The 25,480-nt window shown below is 44.2% G+C and overlaps 1 protein-coding gene across 1 annotated transcript in view; it reads left to right on the forward strand.

The window, feature by feature from the left end:
* Positions 1-25,480, forward strand: part of ABLIM3 (actin binding LIM protein family member 3) — a 251,402-nt gene that overhangs the window by 198,930 nt on the left and 26,992 nt on the right. The window contains 8 exon segments of the mRNA XM_060238855.1: positions 2,018-2,105; positions 8,796-8,854; positions 13,724-13,795; positions 14,345-14,500; positions 17,243-17,272; positions 17,609-17,738; positions 18,688-18,786; positions 20,688-20,738. Of these exon segments, the coding sequence (XP_060094838.1) occupies positions 2,018-2,105; positions 8,796-8,854; positions 13,724-13,795; positions 14,345-14,500; positions 17,243-17,272; positions 17,609-17,738; positions 18,688-18,786; positions 20,688-20,738 (685 nt within the window).

A 25,480-nucleotide genomic window follows, 5' to 3' on the forward strand; every position in this document is an offset into this window, starting at 1 on the left:
GCTACCAATTAAACCTATTATCCTTGTCAAAGGGCAAAGATAACAGCCCTAGTACATTGCGAGTGGGTGAAATAGTAGGTTGCTATTTCTAATTCTGGGAGTATCAGACTCACTGAAGACACCAGAAAAAGTTGCCCTCTGGTGGGAGCATTTAGAGAGAAATCAACCAACTGTCTCGGGGAAGAACTGTATGGCAGGAATAGCTATAGTCCTGTACCCTGGATGTTGTCATCTGCTCTATCCCCAGATTGAGGTGGATGCTTTTGAGGAGAGGTTGGTTGGTCTTTGCCTTGCTACTACCACCCAAATAGTCACAAGAACCACTATAGGCAAGAGCAAGGTAATTCCACCGAGTGCTGTCCTATCGAGATTCTAACTACCATAAAAATCAGCTGTCCGTTGGAGAACTGTATGGTAGAAGTGGCCCTAATCCTTGATGTGCAAGCTGCCTTAAAGGTCAAATCTTTGAAATGCATAAATAACAAACAAACCAGGGCTGAGGATTTCATTGGCTTCAGTTCATTCTCATCCAGAGGGAACTTGGAAAAGATCTTCCACTGGCATGAGAGAGTGACCATTTAATGACAGCTTGTAGAATGTCATTCTACTCCAATGGTACTTCGCAGGTATTCTGGGCTTAGATGTGCTGTGATTGGCCTCCCTACCCAATCCTTGTCAAATCACTGGATTGATATAAGAGTAAAATTACAAACCATGCCCCCTTTGTCATTGTGGCAGCTGTGAACAATATCAGAGGTGTCTTTCTCACATTTGGGTGGATTTTACATAACACCCATAACAAACCCAACAAATCTCCCTCCCTCTTTTTCTCTCTGTAGCAAGGCAAAAAGCTCATACCTTCAATAAAATATTGCTAGTCTTAAAAGTGCCCTTTGTATTTCTTCCCGTGGCGAGGACTGGGCAAAGGAAGCTGGAGCTCTTTCCTTCCTTCCCCCAGGGCACAAGGAGAGGGAGGGGTCTCAGCCAGGAAGGAAGAGAGACTGGGATCAGTAGCTCTGTAGGGTGACTAGTTGAGTCTGGCAAACTTAATCACCCAGCAGAGCTATAGAGCCAGGCTCTTTCATTGGCTAACGCTCCTCCTCTCTCCTCCTCTCTTTGGGAAAAGGGAGGGCGGAGAGAGAAGGAGCAAATAAAGGCTGCTTTGCTGGCAGGCTGATGGCTGGGGAGAAAATGGCGACTGAACACAGCAGGGAAGGGAGAATGAAGCAGACAACAGTCAGTCGCTGGAAGGCCTGATTGGAGCCCTCAGTGGGCCAGATGCGGCCCACGGGCTGCAGGTTTGACACCCCTGGCCTAGGGGCCTCCACCAGGTTTAATTCAGCACTGTTTCTAACCTATTGGGAACATCCTGCAAACATTTGTATTCCAAGAGTTTTTGGTGTATACGCGTGACAATTGAGGATTAAACAGAAGAGAGCTCTCCAGATGCATTCCCTCCATCTGATTTGGGTAATTGTTTATCCTTACCAGAGTCTCTTAGGCCCCTGGTAAATTCAAGACACCCTTAAAGCACTAAATTGCCTGCATATTTGAAAGGGCCTCCTCCCATGTGAGCCTCCCTGTAGTTTAAAATTTCCTTGAGAGGCTTTGCTTTGTATCCATTCTTTAATAGGTGCGAGATTGGAGACTGATCAGCTGAGAACCTCTTTGGCCAAGGCCTTGTTCTTTAGCAGGCCCCATAATTAATAATGGCTTAAAACATTTTCTTACCAGGTTTTTGAATGAAGACAGGAGAAATTATCTCTCTTTATACCACTGAATTTACACTGACTTTAGGGAACTATACATAAATTGTTTTTGAGAAGTAGCACTATTGCTTATATGTTGTACTATAATAATAGCTTTGTTCTTATTGATACCCGTGCCTGATGGACATTTGGATGAAAGGCAAGACAGAAATAAGAGAAATTATACAAATGTGTTCTTAGGAGGACTCTGACAAATGTGAATGGATGTGTATTATTTATTCATCTTTTCTGTTCTTGATGCTTTTTAGGCAGGAGGAAAACATTATCACCCTACTTGTGCCCGATGCGTGCGTTGCCACCAGATGTTCACCGAAGGTGAAGAGATGTACCTCACAGGTATGAAAACAGTTAAAGGGCCATAAGATCACACTATGGAATGGGCTGTCTACTTTCATCCATGCCTCACAGGTGACCAGGTATGAAAACTTACATGTCTGAAATGGTTTTAAAGCTGCTGTGACCACAGCTTGAGAGAGCCTCTTTCTGAAGGTTGCCACAAGCCTGTTCTCTGTGGGCTCCATCCTTTCTTAAAGAGCTCTTGGATGATCTTCACGGCACTCTGCATGGAGCAGAGATTAAAATTAATGAGGCCTGGTTTAACTGAGAAGTGAGTCAAGATTTTCAAATGGAGGATATGTAATTAAATCACAAAAGAAATCTTATTCACACTTTCTGGGTCTAAAACTTCAGCTCTAGCATGTGCCTTCAGTGTATCTTTCTGGGGGGATGGGTATCTCTGGAAGTTCAGGGCTTTTTCCCTGTATGTTTTCTTTCAGTTTGGTGGTGGGAAGCTGTTTGTCCCTAAGACAACCTTTAGTGGCTTGTCACCCTGAGTCTCTAATTACCCCATGTCTTTGCATTAATTACAGGGCTGGTTCCTTATCACCCTTGCAGTACTGGAACTTAGGAATGGGTTGGTTCTTTTGTGGGGTGACAGTTGACATTTAGCTTATTGAGGGGGAGTGGATATGCCATTAGTGTCACATCGGCCCATCAGCCAGCTTGGTACCAGCAGAAACCCTGCTACCGGGATGTGAGTGTGGGGAAAGAGCAACTCCCCCAGAGTACTGCAGCTGGCTGTCATGCCTGATCTTCTGCCAAGAATAACCTGTTACTATGGCGATAGTGGCCTCGAAGTGCGTGGCACCTAACAACTGGGTAAGGAGAGGGAAGGGTAATCATGCTTTGGCTGTGGCAGCTAGTGAGTCATTCTGTGGCTGGGAGAAGATTACCTGGATGGTCCTGTGAAGGTCAGGATAACCTAACACTCCTTCAGTACTCCAATCGTATTTAAATGCACCTGTACTTCTAATTAACGTGTACCCAGAATAGAGCTCAAGCTGTTAAGATACCATTTCCAGCCACAATTGAAACTGGAATTCTTCTGTCTGTTCCCATCACTTCCTTAAGGTGGACACCTTTCTTTGCATTGCTTACTTTATACTTGGATTCACTGGTAGAGCACCCTTGCCTTATGATCAGATGTACTGTAAGAAGGGTAATGCCTATTTCTCACAGACAATAACCATTCAGGACAACTCAAAATTCCAGACTGGAGCACATGTGGTTTGCCTAGGAAATAGATGCATGTGTTATGTTTTGTACATTATACTCTTCTTGAAACACGTGTGTGCATCTGTGGATTTAAAACAAACAAACAGCACAGAAACAGTCCGTGACATAAATCTAGTGACAAACTGGCTGTGAAAATGCACTTGCACATCCAGTATGAAGATACATGCACATTGGGTGTACCCGACCTCCACTGCCTTCAGTGCTCCAGTATCCCCAGGTTGTTTGCAATGCAGGCAGCAATGATGACCAGACTAGCTGGTGATGGATTCTGCATGTTATGCCTCTGATAGAGGATATTAGCTGGGATGCTCCCATAGAGAGTGGTCCTTGCTATTGAGAAGAAAACTTGCAGTCCTTTCCCTTCTCCTGAAATAGGAGCTGAAACAAAAGAAATGAAAGCAAGCTACAGATCAAGAAAATGCTAGTCAAGAAAAGGAGAGCCAGTTTGGTGTAGTGGTTAAGTGTGCAGTCTCTTATCTGGGAGAACCGGGTTTGATTTCCCCACTCCTCCACTTGCACCTGCTGGCATGGCCTTGGGTCAGCCATAGCTCTGGCAGAGGTTATCCTTGAAAGGGCAGCTGCTGTGAGAGCCCTCTCCAGCCCCACCCACCTCACAGGGTGTCTGTTGTGGGGGAGGAAGGGAAAGGAGATTGTGAGCCGCTCTGAGACTCTTCGGAGTGGAGGGCGGGATATAAATCCAATATCTTCTTCTTCTTAGTCTCCTAGAGTCCTAACTCAAGTCTTAGCAAGCTGACTGTTCTGCTAAAGTTCATTATGCCTGTTGTATATTGCTGCCTGCAAAAACAACTCAGTCCATTTCAGAAATGGTCAAATCCCTCTGTTGTATTTCTTAGCCAAAGAAAGCAGCTGCACTGTGTGTTGGGGATGGGGGGGATGTTGATGTGGATGACAGACAGGAAGGAAGAGCAGTTCTTTGCCTCTGCACCTTTCCTCACTCAACATTCTTGTCCTATTGTGAGCTCTGGTAGGAAAAAGAAGACAGGCACTGTGCAAGTACCTGTCTTTAATTCTCCCACACCCACCCCTTTTATTTGCCTCAAGTCGCAACTGACTTATGGTGACCCAACAGGCTTTTCAAGCTGCTTTCTGCTGTTCATGAACTGCCATGAATGGCATCAAAATTTGTGAAAGTTTGTGGTGTTTCTTCAGTTCACAAACATTGCTTTGCGAACCACAACCAAAATTCATGACGAACTTTAGTTTGACAGCTGGTTTGTGCCCATCCTTCGTCCTCACTCAAAAGGACCGCCCTGGCCACCACTTGGAAAGGACCATTTATTCAGAGAGATATTATTAAAAGGAGACAGAAAACAAATTGGTGCAGGGGACAAAATTTATTGATACCAAGTACGATAAATCCCAACTAATTATGAGAGACTAGTTCTTCATCCGGTGATTGTTGTAAAGGTTAGATGAATAATGAACAAGAATGATTAGCCACCAAATTTACTTGCTAATAAATAAATACTGAGTCAGACAGTACAAACAATAAATCCCAATGTAATTATAATTGCACAAAAGTAATTTAAAACACGTAACTTGTAAAAAAAAAAAAGTCAAACTAAACGGTAACTACCAAAGTATTTCTATATTAGCCTAATAAAACTTACCTGATTGATGAAGCAAACACTAAAAGTTCAGTGGCATCTTTAAGACCAACAGTGTTTTATTCAAGATATAAGCTTTCATGGGCAAGCACATGTCTTCAGATACTACTTCTTCAAAAGTGTGTGTGCACACAGAACATTATACCTTGACTAAAACTCTGTTGGTCTTAAAGGTGCCACTGGATACAAACTTTGTTTTGCTACTTCAGACCAACACAACAACCCACCTGAAACTAACATTGCATGTGATACTTGGAGGCAGGGGTCATTGTGTAGAGAAAGAGGTGCTGGAGCTCATTAGCACAACTCATTTGCGGCTGCCACCCACCCCTGAAATCACTGGAAGGTATACTAAATTATATCAGCTCAGCATCTACCTTAAAATGCTTCTTGAATTAGAATTGTCATAATAAAACCTTACTCCCATCATACTTTTAAAATTACTTTCTCCTATGTGGCCACAGTGGCATCCGTCTGCTTTATATGTTTTGGTTATTTTCCCATTTTTTTGTGAGGAAAAATATTAGAAAATTTGTCAAATCCTAGAGTTCAGCAAAATTCTCACAGGGCGTTTGAACAATAGAGTATTGGGGAGCGGTGTGAAAGAGCACAATAAAAATTAGAGGTTTTGGAGCTGCGCTCCTGTGAGCTTCTGCCCAAAATAAGGCCCGCTTGGAGGTCTGGGATCAGATTTTCCAAAGTCATTTAAAATAATTAAAAGACATTTAATTTTTTTTTAAAGTATCTATCTTTTGTTCATTTTGTTCACAGTTGCATACAGTCTGAATTCAGTCTGAATTCAGAGCAAAGTCATGGCTTATGTGGAAGAGGGAAAAGAGGCGATTTAGCTCTTTCACCTTTGCATAGTTTTGCAAATGGAAACCAGAAGAGGACCCTGTGCCATTGGATATTAAATGCCATTAAGTTACTTCCGATCTATGGCAATCCCATGAATTAATGATCTCCAAAACATCCTGTCATTAACAGGCTTGTTCAGGTCTTATAAGCTGAGGGTCACGGCTTCCTTTATAGAATCCTTTAAAGAAAAAAAATGAACAAAAGAGAGATACTTTAAAGAATTTTTTTTTTAAAAATGTATTTTAATAGAATAACATAACAGCAACACTTGTGGTTGGTTACGACATAACTATTGGCTGAGGGGTTATACACAAACATAATGTTGAAATATGAAAGATAAAACAAAAAAAGATTATTCTAGAATTGTTTTTAGGAATTATAAAGTTACAGATTTCTACTAACTTCAAATAAAAAGGAGGCGGAAAAGGCTCTCTATGCATACCAAATTATTAAAGGGAAAAAAATTAGATAAGGATTATCATCTTTGCTAAATTAGATAGCCATAAACGGTTATCTAACGCAGAAATCTATGTAATGAAGGGAAACCAGCATGAGTCAAAATTTGATGAATAAGACCCTGCTTCAGACTCATGTATATTAGATGCTATTTTGTCCATCATACAGAATCCAATAGCCATTTTGAACCATTCTGTAATTGAAGCTACATAGATACTTTTCTTTTTCCGTGAAAAGGCTAATAAAGTCAGGGGAAGGGTCAGTTACAGGGCTGGTTTAACAAATAGGCCAAGAAGGCACTGACCTATGGGCCCCCACACCTTTAGGGGAGAGCCAGTTTGGTGTAGTGGTTAAGTGTGCAGACTCTTATCTGGGAGAACTGGGTTTGATTCCCCACTCCTCCACTTGCACCTGCTGGAATGGCCTTGGATCAGCCATAGCTCTGGAAGAGGTTGTCCTTGAAAGGGCAGCTGCTGTGAGAGCCCTCTCCAGCCCCACCCACCTCACAGGGTGTCTGTTGTGGGGGAGGAAGGTAAAGGAGATTGTGAGCCGCTCTGAGACTCTTCAGAGTGGAGGGCGGGATATAAATCCAATATCTTCTTCTTCAGGCTGGCTCCACTCCACCAGTTTTCCCTGGTTGTTAATGTTTGTTTTGGGTAATAAAATTGGTTATAAAATTGGAAGTAGGATGTATTCAAGTCTTGACTCAAATGCCTGAGCTAGCCAAAACTATTACTCCAGAGACATCTTAATACAGCACACCATTTCTCTGCTTGCATCACAGTGAGGGTCAAAACCAATGATAGGTTAGGAGATCAATGACATTTAAAATGGTAAAAAAAATGCTTTTAAAATGCTAAAAGAAGTCACGTTTGGTGGCGGTGAAGACTTTGCCCTCAGATGGTTTCAGCAGTTGAATCTGATCTCCTTTCCCTGACTTGTTAGCCATAAAAGCGGGGGGGGGAGCCCATCTTTTGCCATCTGTTTTTTTTTTCCTTTGAGGGCTAATAACGCTGAGTGAGTATGTGTTTATGTATATGTTTGCACATATCAGTTTAAATTGGTGAAATCCTGCCCCTGATCATACATTCTCACTCTGAATTGGGCCCCTGCATAACTTCGGTTAGCAGGGTTTAAATGATGGGAGGATCCCGTCACAAATCTCTCACCGTCTCTAGTCTGACATTGAGTTCTGGGTTGTGAAAGTTGCAGGATGGAAATGGACGGTCCTGCCTTAAACAAGTTGACCTTTTTTATTCCCTTTAGTTCTATCATTCTGTCGTGCATCACTTACAAAATTCCAGAGATGGGAACCAGTACAGTGTGGTTGCCTTTTAGTTGCTATTGTCACATTTGCTCCAATATAAAAATATCATCGTCATAACAGTGATCCATGCAACGGTCACCTCGAGATTAGACTACTGCAATGCCCTCTACATGGGGCTGCTCCCTGTGCCGAACCCGGAAGTTGCAGCTAGTGCAGAATGCCGCTGCCCGGCTGTTATTAGGGCTCCCTAGATGGGAGCACATTCAGCCGGGGCTTCGGGGACTGCACTGGCTGCCGATAACATATCGAGTTCGGTACAAGGTGCTGGTTATGACCTTTAAAGCCCTTTATGGCCTGGGACCTGCCTACCTTAGGGACCGTCTCTCCCCACATGTTCCCCAGAGAGTGCTGAGATCGGGGTCCCAAAACCTCTTTACAATCCCTGGGCCAAAGGAGGCCCGTCTGAAAGTGACCAGAGACAGGGCCTTCTCGATTGCAGCTCCCTGTTGGTGGAATCAGCTCCCGGAAGAGGTGAGGGCCCTGCGGAGCCTTGAACAGTTCCGCAGGGCCTGCAAAACAGTCCTCTTCCGGCTGGCATATAATTAATTGCTATCAGAATGCCTGAACACTCCAATCTATAACACCAGATTATTTAATACTGGAATATTGAAGAATTGATTTAAGGAAGGTTAGCATAGTACATATTGTAGTAAGTTTTATGTGCTTTTATGTATTCTATATGTATTTTATATATTTTATTGTATAATTATAATTATTAATCTATCATGAATGTATTTAAATGGATTCTGTTGGTTTTTATGTTGTAAGCCGCCCTGAGCCCACCTCGGTGGGGTAGGGCGGGATATAAATCGAATAAAATAAATAAATAAAATAAATAAATTATCGCTGCAACACTGGTGACATAATTAAGCGCTGTTTGTGGCACAAATGGCAAGAATCTTGGAGAGAGTATAAAAACCTTATGTGCCAAAGTACTTGTGTGCAGTGTCATAAGCTTGGGTGCAGAGGGGTCTAGAGCCTCAATACTGGGGATCAAATGGTAGAGATTGATGGGCCACCTCGAGACAGACGAAGAGCAGAACTATCCTAGGAACAGGGAGCACTGCAGACCAGGGCTGAGGAGAAGTGGAAGTTTTCTCGTGTTCTGTTTTGAAGCTGGATGATACGTTGGAATCTCAGTAAAGGGTTTTCTCTCTGATCTTCTAGTCTCCTGTGTTTCAGGCTCAGAGGTGTGGCACCCCATCTGCAAACAAGCAGCAAGAGCGGAAAAGAAGTTAAAGGTAAGACAGAGCTGGGAGTAGGTGGGAGGCAGAATTTTAGCAATAGATGATTGCATTACCTAACCTGGGGATATATCTATGCCTGCCAAGGAAGCCATGTCTAACAGAGCAAGAGCGGTAGAAGTGGAAGTCTGAAATTTAGCATTTGAGGGCTTTGGTCTGCAGAGGTGTGATCACTTGGGTTGAGGTGACATAGGTCTTTGGAAACATAATCAAGGTGGCTGGTCCATATGTGTGGACTTCAGCCTTAGTTTTGACTCTCAGAGACTCTTCATAATCAATGAAGCCATCAGAGTTTCTGCAACCATACTGGTATTTGCTGTGGGTGAATGTGCACAGCATGAAATGGAAGCATGCATCTCCAGACATTTGGGGATAAATGGTAGACTGTGGTCTCACACTCTGTGTCTGAATAAGGGACAAAAGGAGCAGAATCTCAGTAGAAGATATACAAGTTCATAGGAGAATAGATGGTCCTTGAGATATTCCGGTAAAGAAACATGCGATGTAACATAATTGCTTTCCACGTTTTACTGCCACCTCCTTGTACTGGAGTTTGGGGGTGGTGGAGGGAGAACAGTGAACACAATTCCATCACATCCTGCTTTTCTTGTACCAAACATTACTAGAGTGACACATGGGATGTGGGTCAGCAGCAGTCAGGTATCCTCCGTAACACCTAGTCAGTCCCCCAAGTATAATTAGCATCCATTGGCTGTCAGGTATAGTCTGGCAGCCTATGATATATCACCCTTGCTCAAGTAAAGTCTGGGTCTGGTCACTGTCTAAATGAAAGACCTTCTGAGAATCCAGTGTACATTGCCTTGAATTCCATGATGGAAGAAAGATAGGATATGAATGTGATAAATAAATGGGAAGTACTTGCCCAGTATAGATGGCAATTGCAACGGTGGACCCCCTTCCAGCATGAATTTTTTTAAATAATTTTTTTCTTTATTATAAACTCAAGCAGCTTACAGAAAAACATAAAGTTCCAAAATATGAAGCAACATAAACTCACTAGTAATGTTACACAAATTAAGACAAAGTTAAATAATTAGCAAAATTTATTTACTTATTTATTACTTTAAATTTCTATCCCGCCCTCTCCGCAAGCAGAGTCAGGGGCGGTTAACAACATTCATTTTTACAGATTAAAAACAATAAAAGATAATTACAATTTAAAATGTTTAAAAAACATTTCATCGTGCTGTATCACTACAATATAATAGAAGCGGTGATCACATAGTACTCTATAATGATGTAGGGTGGCAGCTCTCTCCCTGTTTGATCTCAAAGGCCTGTCGAAACAGTTCGGTCTTACAGGCCCTGCAGAAAGTAGAGAGATCCCGCAGGGCCCTTATGACCTCTGGGAGAGCATTCCACAATTCTGGTGCTGCCACCGAGAAGGCCCTAGCTCGCATCGGCCGCAACCTAGCCTCCTTTGGTCCAGGGATGGACAAAAAATGTTTTGTCCCTGAACGCAGTGCTCTCTAGGGAACATGTGGAGAAAGGCGGTCCTGCAGATAGACAGGCCCCTGACCATAGAGGGCTTTAAAGGTCAATACCAACACCTTGAAATGGACTCGGAATACAATAGGTAGCCAGTGCAGCTCTCAGCACTGGCCGAATGTGCTCCCACTGGGGGAGCCCCATTAACAGCCGTGCTGCAGCATTCTGCACTAGCTGTAGTTTCCGAGTCAGCACCAAGGGTAGCCCCATGTAGAGAGCATTACAGTGATCTATTCTTGAGGTGACCGTAGCATGGATCACCATTGCTAAGTCGTCATGCTCCACGAAAGAGGCCAACTGCCGCTACCGCCAAAGATGAAAAAAGGCGGATCTAGTAGTGGCTGCTACTTGGGCCTCCATTGTAAGAGAGGACTCAAGGCGCACACCCAAGCTCTTGACCTCAGGGACTGGTATTAGTGACACCCCGTCAAGAGCCGACAGAGGGATATCCCCCCCCTGGACCACCCCGGCTCAGGTAGAGAACCTCCATCTTTGTCAGATTCAGCTTCAACCGACTCAGCCTGAGCCAAGATGCTACGGCTTGAAGAGCCAGGTCTAGATGTTCTAAAATGGATTCTTAAAAAAAGGAGACCATTTGCCCATTACAGATCTATGTTGAGGTATATTAGCATGTGACTGCACTTCATCAGTAATCTTATCTAGTGTAAAGTAATCCCAAACTTTGAGATATCAAGCCCATAGACCAGTGGATTGCCCGTCTTTCCATTTACAAGCAATAACCACTTTAGCTGCAGTGAGTAAAGTCATTATAAGCTCTTTATCCTGTTCCAAAGCAAATCCAGATTCCCAAAGATTCAAAAGAATCAAACTCAGAGAGAATGGGATCATAACCCCTGTTATTCTGAAAATTTCCTTAAGCACCTGTTTCCAGAAGGTGACAATCACTGGGCAAGACTACCAAGCATGGTAAAAGGTAGCCTTAGATCCACAACGTTTCCAACAGTGAGGGGACATATCAGGAATCAAATGTGAAAGTTGAGCAGGAGTTTAGGTGCCATCTAGAAATCACCTTATATGTTTGAAGCCTATATATTAAAAGCAGGTGATGTGTACACTGCAGTATTCCAAATACGGCTCCATTGAACTTCAGATAAAGGAACACCTAAATCCTTATTCCAAGCATTTTGGTAATTATGTAAGAAAGGAATTTTTGGGCTTGCCAGCATGTTATAAATTCTCTTAATTAACCCTTTAACAGTGGTCACATCAAAATATAATATCTTTTCGAAATCAGAGAGTAATATGCGTAAAGGAGAAATAATTTTTGTGAGTGCACCACAAATGTTGTAATTGAAGCTACTCAGACCAAGGCAAAACCATAGAACGGTCCTTTTCTAACTTTGTTTTTTTCCAAGAGAACCCCCTTCTTCGTTACATCAGCAAACCTAATAATATCATCCTGTCTCCAAGTTTGAAACGCAGAGAATGAAAAAGCTGCCGGGAACCATTTTTTGGCCAGTAAATGTTGTGAAGAGTGAAGTGGGAGGGGCAGAAGCTTCATGATGCCTTCTCCAAACCTTTACAGTAGCCTCTAGAGATAAACTTAAGTTTCATTTTAGGATGTTGATATCGGATGGTGGGCCATAAAATTTCTTTAAGAGAATGAAGGGAATAATATAAATCTTCAATGTATTTCCAATCAGCTCTATAGGAATCCCTATATTGCTTCACTATTTAGATAGTATAATGGAGTCATAATATAATTTTTTTTTTTTAAACTTAAGAATGCTTTATTGAGTTAAGAAGTGCGATACAGATATAACAAACGAAAACCATGAGTATGCATCAAATATCAAAACATGACACCATGAAACATTACAGAGTGCAGTTACGAAAGTAATTGACAGGACATCAATATAGCGTGGTATGAGGCATTGGGGATTCTATTATCAGCATAAACTTTATCAATGAAAGGTCGCCATTTTTCTATAAAATTTGAGGAAGCAATTTGTTGGGAACGATGAGGGCCTAAGTCATAAGTGAGCTTATCCAGTGCAAAATAATCCCACAATTTTAACCACCAAGTTTGTCGTGAGGGGGGAGAGTGTTGTTTCCAAACTAGAGCTATTGCAAATTTAGCAGCCACAAACATGAGTGAGATCAATTCCTCTGCAGATTCGGGGATATTTGAGTTATCTAGAAGATTTAAAAGGGCAAATTCGGGCGTAAATGGAGGAGAGTATGATGTGAGTTCTTGTACTTCTTGATAGATTTGTCTCCAAAAGCTATTTATGATTGGGCAGTGCCACCAGGAGTGGAGAAAAGTGCCCCTCTGTCCACAGTTCTTGAAACAGAGGGGTGAGATGGAAGACGAGTGCGCTAGCTGCACTGGGGGAGTCATAATATAATTTAACATCCGGTACAGCTAAACCACCTGAGTCATCTGGCCTTCGTAATGATCGAAACCCAATACAAGGTTTATGAAAACACCAAATAAATTTATTTAAAGTTTTTTTGCCATCCTGCCAGTAGTTCATTTGGAAGAAATATAGGAATTGCTCTCATATAAAAAATTAACTTTGGCATAACAAATGCCTTAACAATGTTTATTCATTCCAATTAAGTAAAAAAACTGTTTATTCCATTGATGTAGTAGGTCATTAATCACTGAAGTGACCATTGAATGGTTAACAGAAATTGGATCCTTAAATTGCAATGGAACATTCGCACCTAAATATTTCCACGTGAAGCCGATCCACGAGAAGTTATAATGGGATTTAATATAAGAGACTGACTGAGAAAATAAGTTAATAGGGTATAATGAAGATATATTCCAGCATGAATTAATAGAGTAATATCGTTTTCACACACAGTTTACCTCGCAGTCACAATCCTGTTCCCTCCGCAGAGTCCGGTCCGATTTCCCACCATCTGTGCTGGAGTTACAGGAAGTGCCGCGGCTTTTGCATAGCAAACGTAAACCGCTAAAACCCAGTTTACGTTTGCTACGCAGAAGCTGTGGCACTTCCTGTAACTCCGGCACAGATGGTGGGAAATCCGACTGGACACTGCGGAGGGAACAGGATTGTGACTGCGAGGTAAGCTGTGTGCGAAATGTGTGTATAAATGTGTTGTCTGGCTCTGATGTCACCTGTTCAGATAAATTACATGGATGGATTGCTGGAGTAAGGACTGCAAAGTATTTTAGTAAGAGGAAAAGTACAGTGAAACATAAAACAATGATGGTTTCATAAGCAAAAGCCATACAGGCAAGCAGATGAGAATGTTTTGTCCTTGTGGCCCACTCAGAGATGGGTAAACAGTTTCCTTCCATGACAGAGGCTGTGAAAATGTTGGTTTATGATCCATTTTTGTTGCTTTTTCTCTCCCACACAGCACAGAAGAACTTCAGAAACATCCATCTCCCCACCTGGTTCCAGCATTGGTTCCCCAAATCGTGTCATCTGTGTAAGTACGACTCTGTTGCTGAAATAGACACATGATATCTGTAACTAAAATTGACAACTTCTGCAGGTGCCACTGAGGAAGCCATGTCCTAGGGGTTCCAGGAGGGGTGAAAATATATCATCCAATCCAACTGCACAGCTGTTCAGCTCAAGGATCTTAGCGGGAACAGAGTCTTCCAAACAGACAATGCAGAGGAAACATTTGACGGGTTCAGCATGATATGTGGACATCCTCTCTCGAATGCTTGCCTGCCTGATACAGCTTTTTGGAGCGGCATCTGACCGAGGAGCTCAGATGCATACACCCAAGGCAGTTCATGACATTGTTCTTGAACTCCAGACTCCCATGCTCCTTCCCTTCATCTGTCTGGAGGAAGCCCTGCAGATTTTCACAAAGTTCAATCCTTCCCTCTTCTCACCTCTGTGGTCACAATCTGGGTGTTTGTTCTGATGATGCCTTCATTTCTCTGTGTTCCAACTGGCTCCTTTCCCCAATGCCTGTTTCTTTACTATTCTCTCTGTCTTCGTCCTCTGTCTTCCTTTTCCTTAGGCTAAAGTGGATAATGAGATCCTTAATTACAAAGACCTGGCTGCTCTTCCCAAGATTAAAGCCATCTACGAGGTGCAACGCCCTGACCTCATTTCCTATGAGCCCTATCACAGATATACGTCAGATGAGACACTGGAGAGATACAGCTATGGGGAGGTACAGCTTCTCAGCACTTTTGTCAGAGACGCAGGGAACCAGTAAGGTCAAAGTTCTCCAATGAAAACAGAGGCTTTTGAGGCCTCCATTGGTTTTGAGGGGGTTGGGAGTCGCAATAGAGCAAAACAAGCAAAAGGCAGAACTCAGTGCGGTTACACTTACTGCACCAATCTTGTCAAGAAGCTGAAAACGTCCCAAGTGAAACTTGATGCAGTTTGTGTTGCCTTTCCAGAGATGGGAAATGGGATAAAATGCAGTGAGATTTCAAGAAGAAGGGCTCCCTCAGAGAATTATCCCTCAGTGTATCATATAAAGAAGGGAGGGAGCTCTCTAGTTGTTTCCCAACATCTGCAGACTTCCTTGATGAATGATAGACAGGACAGATGTCTCAATAAGCAGAAAATGGCAGATCTGCTTTGCGTGGGCCTGATTTGTTAAATAATAACTGTTAAAATTTGGCCCTGAATTGCGGCTTGTTGCATTATATTCCATTCTTAAAAACAACCTTCCCCTTAGGTTGAGGGAGGTGGGCCAGGAAGAAAAAGCAAGACTAGACCAATCTGGACTAGCTGGTTTTTGTTGAACAAGAGATTTCTTTGTGAAATGCATGGCAGATGAGAGAAGTATGCCACTGTAGCAAGGTAAAGGGGGGTAGCGCAACACAAAACATCCAGCTCCTAATTTGTCTATCAGAGCTATTACTCAAGAGTCACATGGCCAAGAGGCAGTCTTTGAAATTATATACAGCAACACCCTGGAAGTGTCTTCTGTGGCTAAGGTGTCACAACTCAGCAGCAGCCAAATCACCTAGCTGTCTTCCTTGGAACCAGCCCATATTTTACTCTGCGAGTAACACAGAAGAAGCAGTCACATTGGGTGCTTTCACACAGCGACTGTTTGCAGGTGGGTTTTGCTATTCTTATACAGTAAAAATCCATTTGCAAAGTGTGTTGCTTAGTGTGTGTGAATGCACCCAATGAATCCAGCTTTGGGAATCCAGATCAGCTTTGTGATCTATAGGTGCAAGGATCGTGGACCTTTCTGGCATGCCCCTCCCCACAGCAATCTTTTGCAACCCTGAGGATACTTATTCCCAGGATCACAGGACACACATGGGCCGTTTTCGCACTCACGTTTTACTGGCGCCACGACCCTCCTGACGCCGGCGAATCTGCATGGATTTCGCACCAGAAGCGCCGGCGCTCCCAGAAGCGCCGGCTACTTCCGTCGCTAAGCCAGCGCAAACGGAAATCGCAAAGATGCAGGAAAACGTTTGCGCTGGCTTAGCGACGGAAGTAGCCGGCGCTTCTGGTGCGAAATCCATGCAGATTCGCCGGCGTCAGGATGGTCGTGGCGCCAGTAAAACGTGAGTGCGAAAACACCCATGGAGTAATAATCACTTGGGTCAGGAGGCTGAAGGGAAAAGGGGGTAAAAACGATTCTCCCTTCTTCTAACAGTGGAGCTCTGCCAAGGAAGAGGAAGACAAGCTAGACATTCTATCCCCTTTATTCCAGTGCTTCAAAAAGACATCTGCTGAAATCCTACCAATTCCTCTGTTACAAATACTAGGAGTGTCATATAGGGAATTATTAACCAGTTTTTCTAGATGATGCATGTCAGGCCTGATTCAGATGTAGGTGTGCACCTGAGAAGCCTTTTGCCTCTGGTTAGTTTTCCTCTATCAGATCAGTAATCTCTGAGTGAGAGGTACACCCAACAATGCACTGGACTCTTGTGGGTATAGAACACAAGTAAATACTACTAGAGAATCTCTTCCATATTATCTTTTATTAAAATATAACTAACCTATTTAACACTGACTATATTAAAAGAGTATAATACTACCCACTAATTCTGCAATGATAATTAGAGGAGGGCAATTACATGACTCCACTAAATATCTTACCCAAGAGTAGGTATGATCACAAGGCAAAGAGGTTCTTCCAAGAAGAAGCTGATAATCAATTAGAATTCCATATTTATAGGCTGTCAGAATTATCTTCTAACAATAGCTAACTGTCCTGCTTCTTATAGCATACATTGTTGCTTTTATTATGAGAGAATTAATATATATATATCCTACAGAAAGCAGGACAGTACCATGATTCAAGCATCACATACAGTTATCTATAATCAGATATCAGTTTATATAAATGCTGTATTGGTACATTCTTGACACATTTAATCATAACAAATATAAAAAATAACTTACAGATTCCTCGTGCATAGGACTCTCTCTTGGCAGCCAACCAGTGTGGTCCTCTTGGAACTCTCTTATTCATTTCTATCCTCAGCTGGACATTCTCACCACTCTCTGAGATTTTTTACACCTGGGCCCCAGTACATTGATTTTATATTTATTGATATGAGCAAGATTTTTTTTTCTAATCTATTAGAAATCATGCTGTTCTATGGCTCCTTTGCCCTTCTCCAAGGCTTTTCTGTTCACAGGGTGTCTGTTGTGGGGGAGGAAGGTAAAGGAGATTGTGAGGAAGATGAAGACAGCTTTGCCCTTTCTCCATGGTTACTTGAGTCTTTCTCCCAGGATTTCCTCCATGCTCTGGCAGTGCTTATAAGATTGTCATTTGCTAAATGGACAACGACAGGGGGATGGGGGAAGAAATTAACTGTGTTGTGGCCCTGAGCACTCATGTGAGCTTGTAATTGTTTTTTTTTCCCTCTTTTTCCTTCCTCATTCTTCACTCCCTCACAACTGGTCCCTGGCCTCCTGTCATTTCCAGTCTCTTGGAACTTTGTCTCCATATTCTCAGGTAATCTAATGGCTTGCCAACCATTAGGGTTTGTGGGGCTAGGCCTCATAGAGTGAGAACCTGAAGAAACAATTGCTGAGAGATGGGCCAGGAAGATCCCAGAGGTGAAGGGCTTGAACTGTATTGCTGCTAAACCTTGAAATTAGGTGGTGGGGGTTGCCCCAAGCTATATTAAATGGAAGAGGTAAGCCAGTTGTCTTTGTAGTGTCATCACATCAGTTGGGGAGCTGGCTCCCAGAATGGAGTAAAAAGTAATAGGCCTAGAATTTATGTCATGGGCCTGTGGACACGCTTCCCTCGCATTGAGTATTTTATCAATCTTATTTGCTTTTCCAGGATATTTATGATAGCATGGATATCAGGCAGAGGCGAGCCTCCAGCCCAGGCTACATTGATTCCCCTACCTACAGCCGCCAAGGCATGTCACCCACCATCCCTCGCTCACCACATCATTATTACCGCTCAGGTAAGGGCAGGACTATTTCTCCATGAATGAGCTGAGTGCAGAGGCCAAACACAAGCCACTATGGCAACATCATTTGGACATTCAGACTTCCTTCTGGGGCACATTCAGAACCAAAACCTCTTCCCATTCTCATAAGAGTTTACACTGCAAAGCCTTTTGGGGGGAAAAAAAGGAGAGCTTCCTGTGCTGGATGGGACCATTTCTTGGCAGAGGGATAGTCAAGTGGCTTGACTACATTATGACAGCCTCATAGAACTGATCTGTCCCCAAGACATGGAAGGTTTATTATTGATTGGACCTTCCTCAATAGCTTTGTTTTCCTTCCTTTGGCAAGTCAGATAATAGTGACTCCCTGCCAGAGGTGAAATTGAAGAAACTTGATGATGCCGGAAGCAGCAGATACCACAGGATTCATGTGCACAGACAGACAGAGGTGCAAAGTAGTAATTCTTCAGCATGAATACGATTCGGCAACAAATTTTGACGTGATGTACCAGGGAACTGGCAGAGCAGGGAAGAAAAAACAGATATATATTAAAAAAAAGAATAGCAAAATTTCGGTGTGTTTTCTCTGAGACTTACTGGAGCCTCACCCTATGACAAAATGACGAATGTGGTACACTTGTTACTGACCTGAGTACCACCAATGTCAATTCTGGAAGCTAAATTCTGACATGGAGTTTGATATCTCTGGAATGGGTTTAGAACCATCACTGATGACACACACTTGTGGAAATTTCCTGTTTGTCTGTGATCCCAACACTTCTCCCTCACTATCGTGTGTAGGAGCCCCTACCACCCCTCCATCCATGCAACTTCATCATCAATTCACAAATGGCTTGCTACTCTTCTAACATGGCTGTTTTTAACACCACTTTCCCTCTGCCTCTCTTTTTCTCTCTCTCTCTCTCTCCTGCTGCTGCTGCTCCCTCAAATCTGCTCTTTCAAGGAACAGAGAGCGGATGCAGCTCCCCCTACTATAGCCAGTTAGATGTGAGGTCTTCCACACCAACATCATACCAGGCTCCTAGGCATTTCCACATTCCAGGTAGGCTCTGGAGGCCTGGGAAGGAGCAATGTGTCTTTTTTTTTTTCATGCATGCACGCATGTATGCATGTGCCAGATATGTGTATCGCATGACTAGTGCTATTGGCATTTTAGAGTCAGTTAGCAATAGCAAGATGCATTTTCATGGTAGAGGCCATCCATAAACAAGATCTGCAGCCTTAACCCCACATCCTTCAAAGTCTGATTTCGCCTTCCACTGTAGCTTCTTTCTCCTATATAAAAAAATGGACCCACCCTGTTCCTTTCCTCCTTTTCTATCCCCTCAAGGACCACAAGGCAGAGCTTGTCTGTCAGTTAGGAGCTCTTCTACACCCATCCATGACAGATAATTTATCTTATGCTCCTCCTGCTCCCCTCAGGGCCCGCTGCACCCTCCCCCCAGATCTCTCTGGGCTTGCCAGATAGCTGCTCCCCTCCATCACAGACTCCGGGGGCCACCAGGTAAGGGCAACTGCCCCACCCCATCTGCAAGGAGGGAGGGAAATAGACAGTTGTCCCTTGTCGTTATGCAAGTAGATACACGTACGCCCTCCCCGCCCGCCTGCCTGCAAATCAACTTTTGTTTGCAAAGTAAATCTAGAATCTTTCATTACTCAAAGCAGGTGAGGCCCACACCCGCCTAAATACCTGGCGGCGGCAGCATCTCCTTCGGTCCTTCAGCCTCAAACCAGGCCACGTCAAACCTGGATCCTTTCCAGTGCTTTTTGACATGCACCCGCATATGAGAAATAAAAACTGAAAACAGCTCGAAGATATTGATCTCAGACAGTCTTAGAAGAGGAGCGCAGATCCCTTAGGATTTGGTTAGAGGCGTAAACAGCTCCATTATGTCTAACCTCAGATGACAGGCCCTATGTGTGGGGACTTTCCTCCATTCTCTGGTTTTCAAAGATGCGGATTTCATGCGCCAGTAATCCCTTTCGTAGTGAGCCAAGCTAGCACCCTTGGATTAGGCACATCTAGACCCCGTTGCAGGAATCTTAATACCTGTTCTCCAGATGAATAAAAGAGGGAATGAAGTTGACTTGGAGTTACAGAGTGCCCTTTAGCCCTCCATTTATCCTGTCTAGCAAGAACTGCTCTTGTGTTGCCTAAAGTGGCCTGTATTTTCTAGAATTCCCCCTGGCATTTACCCTCCTGTTACCACCAGAAATGGTTCAGATGACTAGTGTCCCAGTAGCTTCGGCTGATGTCTTTTATGGATGGCCTGTGGTGTGCTCCACCAGTCCAATCTATCAATAAGCCTTTTCATTGATTGGATAGCTCCTGTTCCCAGCTTGCTTTGCTTCTCTCTTGTCTGAAGAAACTGGCTGACTTGCTTTGCTCTTTGACAAGGATGTGGGGGGGGGGGGGGGCTGATACTCGTATCTCTGGGAAACCAGCTCACACATCATCCAAGGCCATCAGCAGACAGGAAGACGGTGACCTCAAGCGCCACCTGAACCTTCCTTCTCCTGAATCGAGGCGAGCCACCAAGAGAGTCCAAAGGAGAAAGTTTGCCTGACCCTGCGCAATGTTGATGGCGAGCATGCTCCCCAGTATGATTTCTTGTGCACGCACACATTCTTTGTCTTATGGCTGTCTGTGACACACCTCACTCCAAACGGAACTGATTCCTTCTTCCCCCATCAAACCAGCTCCCAAGCTATCTCTACTCCTTAGATGTCTATAATGAGACTGTCTCATTTTATTCCACAGAGCTGTGGAGGGGGGGGGGGAGGATACTTCATGGAGTAAGCAGATGATTTGACCATGGGTGGGCAACCTTACCTGCAAACATGGTGGCTCCTATGTCTTGCCTCATTCACACACTGGCTCCTTCTTCCTTTCTCTTTTTTTTTCTGTCTCCTTCCCTTCATTATCTTTCTTTTTGCCTCCAGCTGCTGCAGAGAGTAACATCTACCGGAAACCCCCCATCTATAAAAGACACGGTACAGTTTGGGCAGGCTTTGGCACTTATTTGGAGAACATAACAAAGTCCAGTTCTGCTTTAGCAACATTGCTTTGCAATGAATGTCTCCACAGCTTCTACAGGAAGTTGGTGTCAGTGCTAGACATGGTCATCATATGCCCTGGAAAGAAGGGGAGAGTAGTTTTGAGGAATTTCTGGCCTCAGAGGTGTGAATAAGAAAGACGCAGCAAGACTAAATATGGTGGAATCATCATGATGGGTCAATCTGGCGTAGGAACCTTCTTTACTTCTAAGGAGCCTGCTTAGACTTCCTCATATACAACCAAGGCAAAGTACCACTGGTTAGCTGCAGGTCCATAGCCACGGAGGGGCCTCCGGGAGCTCCACCACTGACTTCCACCCAAGGTCCCCCAACTCAAGGTCCCTAACCCGGGAGCTCCACCACTGACTTCCACCCAAGGTCCCCCAACTCAAGGTCCCTAACCCGCAACCTAGTTGGAGCCTTCTTCCAGGAGCCCGGCGCTGAGCTTGCGGGCTAGGCTGTACCACAGCAGCAGCTTCCTGGAGCCCACCACTGCTGTTCAGGGTTGGCTGGGCTGAGCTGCGACGGCAGCTTCCTGGCACTGCACAACTTGCCCTGCAAGGTGGGCTCCTTCCTCCTCCTGACCCTGCAACTTGAGGCAGTGTGTTGGACTCCAGCATGAGTGGTGGCAGCTCACTCTCACTCTTGCCACGGTTCTGCTCATGCCTCTGCTGCTGCTGTGGAGTAGGGGGGCGTTCGGCTGACTGGGGGAGATGTGGGGGAGCTGGCAGGGCTTTGGAGAGAGCCAGAGCTGTTTTTGCAGAGTAGGGTGCTGTGTGAAGGCTGCATGCCTGAAGCATTCCTGAGAAGGCGGGTGGAGGGAAGTTCTCATTTGGAGTGGTTTAAAAAAAAATCTCTTTCCTGGAGAATTGGGGCCGGTCTTTCATTCTTACAGCAGGAGCTTAAACTCACACAGGAGAGAAAGGAGTGGTTCTCTCTGTGAAAGGGATAGGAGGAGGAAGAGGTGGATTTGGGGGGCAGTTTGGGTGGCCAGGGGCTGGCTGGCTGGGTTGTTGGCAGTGCCATGGTATGTCTTGAGCTGCGCTTTTCCAGTGGTGCCCCCTGTTTTCAAGGCCCTCCAAATTAAGAAATCCTTGCTACGGGCCTGGTTAACTGTCCATTCTAAATAATCTAAACTCAGGTGGCCTGAGGATTAATGTGCCTTTTAAATGGAGAATCAGTGCCATGTAATTTCATAGTTTTGGTGCATCACATACGATGTTTAGAGGCCCACAATCAGACTTGCACACTCTGTTGTAGGCCTTTAAATAATACCATGGGATGAAAGTGGCTTCACAGCATTCCAATTCCTGTGCAAAGGGGAGGGGAGCCAGAAACAAAGGAGCTTAGGGAAAAGTCAGTAAATATATGGGTTGTCCCAATATCCCCCCAGTAGTAGCAATCAATATAGCAAAAGAAGGGATAGCGCAGCTAGGGTTGCCAAGTCCAATTCAAGAAATATCTGGGGGCTTTGGGGGTGGAGCCAGGAGACATTAGGGGTGGAGCCAAGATCAAGGCTGTGACAAGCATAATTGAACTCCAAAGGGAGTTCCGGCCATCACATTTAAAGGGACGGCACACCTTTTCAATGCCTTCCTTCCATAAGAAATAATGAAGGATAGGGGCACTTTCTTTGGGGGTTCATAGAATTGGACCCCCTGGCCCAATCTTTTTAAAACTTGGGGGGGTGTTTTGGGGAGAGGCACTAGATTCTATGCTGAAAATTTGGTGTCTCTACCCCAAAAAACAGCCCCCCCAGAGCCCCAGATACCCACGGATCAATTCTCCATGATTTTCTATGGGAATAAATCTCCATAGGGAATAATAGAGTTCCCAGCAGACATTTCCCTCCCCTCCCCCCCGCTTTCTGACGACCCTGAAGCGGGGGGAGGGTCTCCAAACCAGGGGATCCCCTGCCCTCACCTGGGGATTGGCAACCCTAAGCGCAGCTCACATGGTATCCAACTTCTGGGCCAAAAAGGCGGGTGCACTTGTATAAGTTTAGAGACACTGATCTCAACTGAGAGCCGTCATTCTAGAGGAGCCATGTCTTCAAGAGCACTCAGCCAAAGCTTAATGGGCATTCTGTGCAAGTTTACTTTGAAGTGGGTTGCTCTAGGGGGCTTGCATTCCAAGTCAGTGTATGCATCAGTATATTGCCTTTTTAAGCATATAAATATTCCATGGAAATCAGCTCCAAGGAAATGTTAGTTCGTAGTTGCGCAACCAAAGCATAAGCGATGAAGGAACAAGCAAGGCTTCACTTAAGTTCTAACTGCTCACTATCCCCTTGAGAGTATTAGATGCCAGCACCTCACAGCATTTGACCTAGCTCACTGAGAGGCACCTTACTGTAGGCAGATGCCAACCATATAGCTGATCTAAACTTGGGAGGAGTGGGAACTGTAAGCAGGGCAGGGATGGATTCTTCAAGACGGACGAAGTGCACTCGTCAAGAGAGCCTATGGAAGCAGTTCTCATTAGCCTGTGGTGGGGGTGAGTCTCTGAGGCCATAAAAGATGGAATAGTGCCCTCTACTGGTTATGAGAAAGGAATTCTATGCTCAACAACCTGTTATTTTTGTTTAGAAGTGGTGTGGTTTCCCCTTTATTGTGGTAACTGTGTTTCCTCTCTTTCCTTCCCTCCTTCCCCTGTCTGCCTAACCTCTTGCCCTGCTGACCATCCGCACCTCATTGCGCTGTAAGTAGCTACCTTTGCCTCTCTCCTTTGTATCAGTCCCACATATATTTCCAAGAACTGCTCTGACTTCCCCCATAAAGCCTTGGGACTGGTTTGATCAACATGAGCCTCAATAATATGACAAGGGGATCACTATCCTGTAGGAAGGAAAGGGCATGTGCTTTTTCTGTCTTCACGAAATAATCTGAGGGAAACCCATCTTGTACTATTGAACAAGAGCAAAAGGGAGACGGGATGGGGGGGGGGGCAGGGTTTAAAGATAATTCCTGCTCTTAATTTAGGACGCCATACAGTTTTTATCTATTGTTATTTTTATTTATCTGAAAATGTATAAAAAATGCTTTCTTAACATTATGTAATACAGATTACTCATCCCTAAAGATCGTATAAATACTTTCTGGTGTACACAATCGGGAGATTTGTCCATTCAATGCATGTTTAGGGGCACACATTAAAAAAAACAAAACCAAACCAGTTACCAGATATCCTTTAATGCCTGGAGCTAGGCTGAATTTGACATTTACTGAAATTGCCGTTGACAGCCATGGTAAGGGGTTCAGTGATTTGGATCAGGAACCTCTAAGTCGTTTTCCTGATAAAGATGTCCCAAGCTGCTGTTTACTCAGATAGGAATGTTTTCCCTAAAAGGCAAATTGCCCTAGAGGGGGCATTTTTACAAGGAAATAATCATAGTGGGGAGATGTTTTAAAAACCTTCCCCAAACCAATGTAAATTATCTCCTCTTGGCTTCTGTTAATAGAACATTTCAAGAGAAGGGAGCTCCAGTCGTAAATCCAATGTCTCACTTAGTTGGGCCCCCAGGAATCAGGATATTTCCAGGTTAATTAATCCACAATCATAATGTATCACCTTGTGTGTGCAGAGGTAGGTGATCAAGTGACGCTGAATCCAGAATTAAGAAGTGATTGTTTCCTCTAGATGGCTATGACATTTTTAAAAGTAGGATTTTGTGTATGTGTCGATTAGTTTCTTTTCTGTACCAATGTTAGGTAGGCTTGAGGCAGACGGTGGTTCTTAAGAGACCTAAAGATGGTAGATTGTTTCAAACAATTTGTGAACGTGGGAAACAAACTGGGGCTTTCCTGCTGCCTCCCGCTGAGAGCCAAACCAGGCATTTGCTTGTTTAAAGAGTTGAGTCTGGGAGTTATTTCCTTGTTTTTGCTGCTCCATGTGCATAGAATCCTCCATATGGGGAGGGACGGTGGCTCAGTGGTAGAGCATCTGCTTGGGAAGCAGAAGGTCCCAGGTTCAATCCCTGGCATCTCCAACTAAAAAGGGTCCAGGCAAATAGGTGTGAAAAACCTCAGACTGAGACCCTGGAGAGACACAGGGAGGGGCTGCGGCTCAGTGGTAGAGCATCTGCTTGGGAAGCAGAAGGTCCCAGGTTCAATCCCCGGCACCTCCAAAAAAGGGTCCAGGCAAAAAGGTGTGAAAACCTCAGCTTGAGACCCTGGAGAGCCACTGCCAGTCTGAGTAGACAAGACTGACTTTGATGGACTGAGGGTCTGATTTCGTAGAAGGCAGCTTCATATGTTCATGAAGGTGTGAAAAGGGGCCCCCTCACTGTTCAGTGCTGTTTTGGTGTAGAAAATGTCTGGAGGGGAGCCAGAAACCCTTTCTCCTCCAGTGGCAGCATTTTGAACCCAAACAGGGACTGCGTTATTTTTGAATAGCTATTCCCAGCAGCTACTGTGGGCTGCGGGGAACCTAAGTGGGAAAAGATATATAATTTTTTATCCAGATCTTGCAGAGGGTTTAATTCTTGGTATTCTGGGTTATTTGAACCCCAAATATCAGCTGGATTTGTTCTCTCCCCCGCCGCCCAGGATTTCAAAATTATTTGGGACCACTGTTCCCCAAGGGGAATTTTTGATGAGGCTTTAAGGGCTGTTATACAAGTAAACGACACCAAAACTGCGCAGTTAATACCGCCTGTCCTTTTAAAGACCCCAAGGTTT

This window comes from Heteronotia binoei, chromosome 5 (genome assembly GCF_032191835.1).
Source record: "Heteronotia binoei isolate CCM8104 ecotype False Entrance Well chromosome 5, APGP_CSIRO_Hbin_v1, whole genome shotgun sequence".
Classification (NCBI taxonomy): Eukaryota; Metazoa; Chordata; class Lepidosauria; order Squamata; family Gekkonidae; genus Heteronotia; species Heteronotia binoei.